Here is an 8,892-nt window from a genome sequence, read left to right on the forward strand (position 1 = left end):
ATAGAAAAAAAGAACAACAATAATTTTTGTATAAAAAGAAAACAAGCTTAGTTAACAATGAGTCTCATAACGTGACACCATGATTAGAAGACGATATGCACCTTGAGTTCGCGGCTTAGTATGCTTTTCGAAGTGTTGGATCCATTCTACGCCTTTCTCATTTGTAGTCCAGCCATTAGGAGTCGTGGAGATGACCCAATCCTTTGGTAGCGCGCTATCTTCGTACCAGTTCGCGAGATGATGCAGCCCCGCGACGATGATAAACGGCGAGAGATGATCGGGACACTCATTTCGACACTCATTTGCGCCACACACTCATTTGAGTGGGTTGTCGACCACCAATCGGTTTCGAGGTGATAGAGGCGGAAGAGGAGGGTATGGAGGGCCGCCTGGGGGTGGCCAACAAGCCATCCAGGTCTTCTCGTAAGTTGAACCCTCAGGTAGCAAAGTTGTAAATATTTAGTCGTACAACACACTAACTGTCTACAGCAACCCTCAACGCCAAGATCCCAAAGTCCCCAAAGTCGAAGATGCCTTGCATCCATCGACAAAGAAGACGCTCGATCTTGGTAGCCTGAAGCTGACCGAAGGCTTCCCCAGCCGTCCGGGATATGGTACCAAGGGTACCAAAGTTGAACTCACGGCAAATTACGTCGAGCTATTGCCCCCATCAAACATGGTTCTGCATCGGTATGACATAGAGATCAGCCCGGAGGCCGCTGGCAGGATGTGTTTCAGGATCGTGCAGCTACTGCTCCAGTCGTCGGAAATGGCACCGCGCCAGGGCGACCTTGCAACTGACTTCCGGTCTACCCTCGTCTCCAAAGTTAAGTTTCCGCGTGACGAGACCATTATCGAGGTATGCTACCGTTCGGAAGGCGAAGACGAGCCGGCGGCTAGAGCCACCACATACAAGATCCGCGTCCTATATACAAAGACTTTAAGTATCGGCGAGTTGGTCAACTACCTGAACTCCACGAATCTTAGCCAGTCGTTACGAGATAAGCAGGAGTTGACGCAGGCCCTGAATATCTTTCTGAACCACTACGCCAAATCCGCAAACAACCTTGCCACGATTGGATCGACGAAGAGCTTTTCCCTCAACCGAAACGCAGTAAGAGGAGATCTCGGCTCCGGGCTTCTTTTCGAGCGTGCGCGTTGCGACTTGTCGCATCCTGGTCAATATTAATGTCAGCCATGGAGCCTTCTACCACGCTGGTCCTTTACCGACGCTCATGAACAATTATTACGGTGTTCGCAACACCGTCGCGCTAGAAAAATTTCTCAAATTAGTTCGTGTCCAAACCACGCATCTGCCCGAGAAGCGCAACAAAGCCAATGAAGTGATTCCCCGAGTCAAGACTATCTTTGGGCTTGCCAAGAAGGATGATGGACATCGCATGGCCCACCCACCTCGCATTAGACAGCATGGAGCAGGCGCCAAAGATGTCGAATTCTGGCTTGACGGTGAAGCCAACTCCTCTAGAGCACCCAAGGCGGCAGCCAAGGGAGGCGCGAAAGGGAAGGGCAAGGGCAATGATAAGGCTCAGCCAGAGAGCTCGCAGCTTCTGGCTCCGGGAGGTACATCACTGTTTTTGACCTTTTCAGAACAAGTACGTCATTTTCTCTATTCATCGCTCGATGTAGCTGACTGTGACGCAGCATATAATCGAGTCCTACAGCATCCCCAGCTTCCGTTGGTCAACTGCGGCAACCGGGAGAATCCGATGCATCTCCCGGCAGGAGTCTGCGTTGTCTTCGCGGGCCAGCCCTCCATGTCGAAGCTTGACGGCACCCAAACTCAACAGATGATTCGCCACGCTGTTCGAAAGCCGTGGGAGAATGCGGTGTCGATTGTTGGGGAGGGTATACAGACTGTTGGTCTCGACGAGAACTCCAACGTGCTTTTGGTACGTCTCCGCTCTTCCCTCGAAACATGGCATACTAACCTCGTTCAGCGTTCTTTTGGCCTTAGAATTACGCCAGGGCTCATCAAAGTCCCCGGTCGCGTCCTCGTCTGCCCGAAGGTTATCTACAGGCCTACAGGCCTACTACTACGATCTGTAGCGGCTCGATCCTTTTCAACGAAAATGGAAATGCAGCCAATCGGTCTGATGGGGCACACCCTGGTCCTCCTTTTTAGATCAAAAAAATGATCTTAATTTCCCTCGTCACACCCCGTCACATGAAACCCACCCCTTTTTCATTGAAAGGGCATTTATATGTTACTACCGGTTCATAACGTAGTAGTAACCAATAACTACTTAGCAGTGTTGAGTATTAAAATCAAATTACTAGTAAATCTTCTTTTTCGACAGACATCGCCACCCGCCTCATTTTCCGAGAGTACTGAAAGCCAACGCCCCCCTTCCGTGCCGCGGATAACGCAACCTAAAACAATACGTGAGGAATGCTACAAGGTTGAGTGGATATACAATGCTTTTATGACTTCATTGCCAACACTACTACTTCCTGCACAGCTTTAACGCGATGTCTTTGCCCTCACTTCGGCCAGCTCATGCGCAGTCCACACCGGCGCAACGGTTGACTCCGCCACGAACAAGCACTTGCAGCGTCTCTTGCCGTAACGACACCACGCGATCGACTCGACCCAGATCTGAGAATGACGCAGGTGATATGAACATCCTTCTCGCGCAGGAAGCGGCCGAGGATCGTCGCCGACAAGCCAGAGCTGAACAGGCCTGGCGGGAAAGCCAGCAGCACTCGTGTGAAGAAGACAATGAGACAACCCCATGGCTGAAGCACACTAGGTGGCCAGAGATATTTCGGAACAGACCCCTTGATATCATCACTGCCTCTGCGAGGCAGCCCACTCGAGGTCCTTATCAGAATAGCGAAGATTACTTGCTCGGACATTGGCGAGGTGTCCCGCTCTGTAGTTCAGCGGCAGCAGAGGCACAGTTACGGCTCTTAATGCGTGCCGTCGATGAGGTATTCGACCGTGCAAAGGCAACACTAACATCCACATCCTATCGGTCCAGATGCTGGCTCTCGAGCCACTGGAAAAACGAGTTTTGGCATCGTCCGTTACGCATACTGCCGCCGTCGACTGAACAGAAATACAAGTCATACTGGAAGCAGTTCATCTGTTATGTCTTTCGAGCGCTGGCTTGTAAACCAGTCTTGCGCCGAGAAATTTATAACGTATCACTAAGTGTAGATGATGTGACGATGATGCGGCATATCTTGGGCCTGGTGTCGCAGCTACAGGAGGAAGTGGAGGATGGAGAGGAAACGTCTGAAGGCGGTGCAGGAGTATCGAGTGACGAGGACGATGAGGACGATCAAGAGATGGATGATGAAGAAAACGAGAGCTACGGCGCGCAACACAGTGATGCGGAAGACGAGGACAATTCGGATCATGAAGAAGACTGCCAATACGAAGGAGAAGGAAAAGAAGACGAAGACGAAGCCGATATGCATGATGTGAATGGCACTTCAGAGCATATATTTCATCTTGCTACAGGCACTCGCCTCAAGCTTTGTGAGGCTCTATTTCAGCTGTCTATGATGTTCTGGACGTACCAGTGCCAAGCCGGTGTCATGACATCATCAACTCTGGTACATTTTGTTGCAGTTATGGGGGTGCATCGCTCCTCTCTTGCCTTTCGTGATGCATACAACTCAACACCAATGGTTGCTGCTCTGATATGGGTAGGTCGACTATTTTTCCTTGAATACAGTCTACCATTGTACAGCTACGACACCCTCGTCTATGCCTGGCCTGCTCGTGACGCCTACCTGTCTCAACCAACGCGCCTGGAGAAAATCAGAGCCAAGTACATGTTACGAGGTTGCCATTCGCCACTTAGCGAGCTAATCGAGCTAAAGGCGATGGGCAGGAGTATTGTTAAGCGTGAAGGGGTACCAGGTAACCTTACATGGGCTCCAGATGGCCACTCATTCACAATCGGCAACGCCAAGGTGGTGCGGCTGGTTGAATTTTGTACCACGTATCAGGCCGCCATCAGTAACGTACAAGAGAGAGTGGCGGAGATGATGTTGGGGTGGGAGCCTACAGTGGAACTATCACAGGTTCAGGACGATTTGACGTGTCGACTCCCGGGATGGTGCTTTCTCGATAAGACCGATAACAATCTAAGAAACGTGTACAAAGCAATGGCACGTCGTGCATGGTCATCGACTTTTCGTGGCCAGGCGCTTGCCAAAGCCGGCCACTGGTTACCAGGACCGTGTTTGGCGTACCTAAAAGCGGGCACAGAACTGGGAACGATGGCATTTACTGGTATTCATATGACACCAACATTGCCCAACCGGGGTACAGAGACAACAAGTATACGATTACGCAATACCAAGCTCGCAAAAAGAAACGTCTTCATCCGCGAGGGACAGCTTCTCGTAATCGTCAGCTATAACAAATCTCGTGCCTCGAATAATCACGCATTCTATATCGTACGCTACCTGCGTGAAGACCTTGGCTCTGCCATATTTCTGTACATTGCCTATATACAGTCATTTATTGACTTTTTAGCAAATCAGCTACAGCTGCCACAATATCATAGCAACGAGTTCCTCTTCCCAGACCCAAAACACAAGGCAAAGCATATGAACTCTATGCAGGCGACAGAGGCCCTTCGATCCCTAACCCGACACCTACAGACGCCATGGACATTATCTTTATATCGACAAGCTGCAATCGCTATTGCCAAGAGATACATAAGTGAACTTATCAAAGAAAGAAACTTTTATTACCCATCCGAAGCGAGTACACCAATTCGGATGATTGCCGCAGGCATTGGTCACCACCCTCGAATGCTGCTCACGTCATATGCCATTGACAGAGCTTTGCCGCCACGACTACAACCAGAGCTTCTTGAGATGTACCGCCAGTTGTCAACGCTCTGGCAAAGCTGGAACCAGAAATACTACGAAGAGCACTGCTCAGACCGGCAAAATACAATAGTTGAGCGAGAGCAAAACTTAACAGCTGATACAAATGGGCTAACTGCTCGGCGGGAGAATAAGAGAGCAGGAAGCCCTCAACACGAGAGAGAAAACCGAAAGAGACAAAAAGTGAGCGTTGGAGATAGTACTGACCTTCTCGGTTGTTCTTCTTCTAATGTCAGCACGACTGAAACATTTGATGGATTCGTCTACAATGCAGAGTACCAGATCCTTATCTGTGTGTCTTGCGAGTCTGTCGTTAGTCCAGGAAGGCAGTCTCTCTACGGCCATTTAAACCGTCATCGGATCCTAGGTCCTCTTTGTAAGGCATATATCGAGCGGTTTAGCAGTCTTCAGCTTACGTCATTAAAGGAGCTTCCCCGGCCGCAGCAGATGATTCCTGCTATCCCTCATCTCCGAGTTTACAAAGCATTCCGATGCAATATTTGCTATTACTATACGACTCGATGGGCCCTGAGCCTTGATCACATGTCAACACATAAACTTGGAATTTCTCCAATGCAGGCCTGGAAAATGGGGAAGATAAGAAATTGCTACGTGCAGACATTCTCGTCTGCGAGAGGGCGAATAGGATACTTCGAAGTCGAGGCCCCACAATCTTCGATTTAGCGAAAAATGTCGAAAGTGGATTTTTAAAGTTTGTTCGTTAAATGAAGTTTTTGATTTTAAACCCGAATCATCCCACCGCTCAATCTCTCCAAGAAGCATCTCCCACATATCCTTGTTCTTGACCTCGGCGCCGGCGCTCGTCTTCCGCCCATTGCGTACCCAGCTACGAATCCACGCCGTGGCGCCTTCGGCGACATATTCGAAGTCAGTAGCGAAAACCAACGTCGTGAAGCCCTCGCCTCGCCAGTGCCGGAACCGGAGTGCAGCAAGGACAGCTCGCAGCTCAGCCCGATTGCTGGCCTGGGTGGTTTCGTCCCCGAAGGGTGCTTTCTTCTCAAGGCGGCCCGACACAATGCCGGTGGGCTGGTTAGATTCGGGCTTGAAGACGAATGCCCATCCCGCTCTCGGGTTGGGCCGTCCGTTGTTGAGACAGGCACCATCGGCATATATCAATATTTGTTCCGGATCGTCACGACGAATGAATCGAGTAACGCGCGGGATAGCTTGATGGCCAATTCCGGCTGGGAACAATGCTCCGGGAGCAGAAGTCGCTGAAGGCGGGCTGAATTTGGTGGCAAGGAGACGTCCCGTGCCTCATCTGTTGGCAGGGCCGCCGCAAAGTTCCGATGATGCGGCAGTATGGACGATGTGGAAGCCAGTATGCGTTCCAGTATTTCGGTGGTAGGCTGGACTGTTTGCATGCGTTGAGGGCGGGGCCCCCCATCGCGGCATCAATGTCAGCCAGCATTTCATCACTCAACTGCTCATATAGTTCGCTTGTCTCACGCCCCAGTCGTTCCGCTGGGTCTTCCGACAGCTCCTCCATGAAGCTGAAGTCGACGCAACAGTATGGGCAAACTGCCAAACGGTGGCGGCGACAGACCAAGCGGCAATCGGGGAGCTCAACGGGTCCAATGCTGTCATCACTATCAGAGTCATATCTAACGTGCAGATGTGAAGACATGGTGGAGTTGTAGTGGGCAGTCGTTCGTGGTGAGTTGAGGAGAGGCACAGGCCCATCTGAAGGAGCCGGGGGGCAGGGCATATATGCATTTACGCCTCTTTCTCGTGTCGAATCGGAAGCATCGTGCACCCAAGGTACAGCTGGTAGAGACCAATATATATTTGTGTATGCAAGACGACAGCACAGTCGCACTGTCTGTGACGGTTTCTTGCCCCTTATTTGTTTCCCATCATTCACTTGTGGCTGGCCCCACCGCCAGTGTGATGCCTAGGTGACCGCAATGTGATGCAGGCAACGCGAAGAAAAAGCGGGCCTGGATGATGGCGCGTCTTGAACGGCCCGCGTTCTGGGGCTCTGTCCAATACTGACCTTGACCATCTCTCAGCTTGTCAACTTCCACCAGCCTTCCCGAACTGGTCCTTTTTTTATAAAAAAAAATTGTCGCCAATATAAATCGCTTCCACGCTTCCTCCAACCTGCTTTCATTGTCTCATCTCGTCGCCACACTCCTCAAGTGTACCTCTAGGAGCTCGACAACATGGTAGAAACACGCAAGGTACGTCATTGCAGTGTCATCTGTTGCGATGGACGGAGGCAATTGAACTAAACGATAAGCAGCGTGGATCCTCACCCGTCGACGACCGCCAGAACAACCCGACAAAAAAGTCTCGCACAACTGTCAAGCCCAGGAAGGCCGTCAAGAATCTTGGCACCTGCTCGATGGACAAGAAGCAGATTGGGGACAGCGTCAAAGCAGCACTGGCTTTGAGTAAGTACGCGCTCAATCGGACAGTCATAAGTGCAAGTCGCCAACTTCTTTCCGTCTGACACAAGCTAACATCGGATAGCTCCAAATGGACACGGCCTTCTTCCGCGCCTTCTTCGTCGATAACAAGGGTCTCACGAACCCTTTGCAAATCACACCCACAGAGTTCGACGACGGCACCCCAGTCGTCGTCGTGGACGTCGGTCACCACCAAGCGGGCGCTTGGTGTTAGCAAGATCAAGGGAGGAAATAGGTTCGCCACGACGTACCTGGCGGCTATGTGTGTTGTGTTCTACCCGAGCAAGGGAATCGCTAAGCTGTGGGTGTCTGTGTAGCCTCTAGACGTCTCCCAAAAAATGTTGATCCCTGCTGGCTGCAAGAGAAGACCAAGGCTCCAAGTTCGCAATGCTGGTCGACTTGTTGAATGGGATACTAGTATCATCGCAATGTACGCGCTTAGATGATATTGCCAACGTGTTCAGGATAGAGCATCGCACAGCTATGTAGCCGTCACGTGGCAGCCATCCATTCTCGTGAACGTAAAACACGATTGGCCAGTTTGCTGTATCCGCCTTGGGCGGTCGGCTGCGACCTGAAAACCAGGGCCCGTTCAAGGCTGTAACAGCGGGAGCCCGGATCCAAACTTCTCCTTGAGGAACCGTTGCACGTCGGCGTTGCCTCCGCGCCCAACCGACAGACCCTCCGGGTTGCCCTCGATCTTGAGCCCAAGCAGACCCGTCGCCCTCGACAAGGCGACATACACCTGACCCTCTTCGAATGCCCTCGTCACATCGACAATGACGCGGTCCAACGACAATGACGCGGTCCAGCGTCATCCCCTGACTTTTGTGGATGCTCATGGCCCAGGCTGCCACAAGGGGAATCTGTGTGCGGTGTAAGAGCGAGTAAGGCTCACAGCTACCGACCGAGTTGACTATGCAGTCTGCGTAAATAGTGCGCCTATGGCCGTTGTGAAAGAGCACCCGAGGCCAAACATTGTGCTTCTGTCCACCCATGAAGCACCCTACTTGTCGTTCTTTGAGAGCCGCATAGTCCCCATAAATCGTCGGGTTTTCCGCAGGAGGCCCAGACGATCCTGTTTGCCCTGTAAATGACAAGACCTTGCCCGACTTGGCCCTGGGAAGCTTGGCAGGATCATAGTTTTCGAATCCGCAGATGATTCCTTGACTGCCGTTGCACAGTCCCGCCCGGAACATAGTCCCGCTCGGAGGTCGAGATTGACCTGTAGCACCACGACCATACCTGTCCTTAGTTGTACTTGTCGTTCTAGGCGGTGGTCCTTGAGAGCCACCAGCGACCCATCCGTGAAGCGATCATTGTAGTGCTCCAAGTGAGGGTGCTCCTTGTGGTGCCAAACGAACCCATCCAAGGTCCGGTATGTGACTATTGGAGTCTGCAGCTTATTAAAGTTATCTGTGTTGACCTTGGTCACTTCAATCCTTGTCGAGAAGAGTCGCGTGGCATTGGTAACATTGCACGGATGATTTATCAAGGTTTCCGTCTCATCACGCGAGAATGGGACCCCAAGTTGGCATTTTTGCAGCATCTTCAGAAAGTGTTCGTCATTCTGTCGATGGATCTGTTT

At 51.4% G+C, this 8,892-nt stretch overlaps 4 protein-coding genes across 4 annotated transcripts in view; 3 read left to right on the plus strand and 1 right to left on the minus strand.

The window, feature by feature from the left end:
* Window positions 1-377: 377 nt before the first annotated feature.
* MAA_09103 (Argonaute/Dicer protein, PAZ) lies at window positions 378-2,156 on the plus strand (the record flags this gene model as incomplete). The annotated part of the gene is made up of 5 exons (XM_007827101.2): window positions 378-423; window positions 507-1,151; window positions 1,294-1,613; window positions 1,683-1,910; window positions 1,959-2,156. The coding sequence occupies 5 exons, from the start codon at window positions 378-380 to the stop codon at window positions 2,154-2,156; spliced, it is 1,437 nt and encodes a 478-aa protein (XP_007825292.2).
* A 334-nt stretch (window positions 2,157-2,490) lies between these two features.
* MAA_11741 (uncharacterized protein) lies at window positions 2,491-5,556 on the plus strand (the record flags this gene model as incomplete). Its single annotated transcript, XM_011412656.1, has 1 exon — window positions 2,491-5,556. One exon carries the CDS (start codon window positions 2,491-2,493, stop codon window positions 5,554-5,556), a length of 3,066 nt encoding a protein of 1,021 aa, XP_011410958.1.
* Window positions 5,557-7,058: 1,502 nt separating this feature from the next.
* MAA_11742 (reverse transcriptase, RNaseH) lies at window positions 7,059-7,518 on the plus strand (the record flags this gene model as incomplete). Its single annotated transcript, XM_011412657.1, has 3 exons — window positions 7,059-7,076; window positions 7,139-7,312; window positions 7,369-7,518. 3 exons carry the CDS (start codon window positions 7,059-7,061, stop codon window positions 7,516-7,518), a joined length of 342 nt encoding a protein of 113 aa, XP_011410959.1.
* Window positions 7,519-7,624: 106 nt separating this feature from the next.
* Window positions 7,625-8,892, minus strand: part of MAA_09102 (aaa ATPase) — a gene marked incomplete at both ends in the record, with an annotated part of 2,065 nt that continues 797 nt past the window's right edge. The window contains 2 exons of the mRNA XM_007827100.2: window positions 7,625-8,469; window positions 8,550-8,690. Coding sequence (XP_007825291.2) covers window positions 7,625-8,469; window positions 8,550-8,690 — 986 coding nt within the window. The remainder of the gene's footprint in view (window positions 8,470-8,549; window positions 8,691-8,892) is intronic.

Source organism: Metarhizium robertsii (assembly GCF_000187425.2).
Source record: "Metarhizium robertsii ARSEF 23 chromosome Unknown MAA_Scf_15, whole genome shotgun sequence".
Classification (NCBI taxonomy): Eukaryota; Fungi; Ascomycota; class Sordariomycetes; order Hypocreales; family Clavicipitaceae; genus Metarhizium; species Metarhizium robertsii.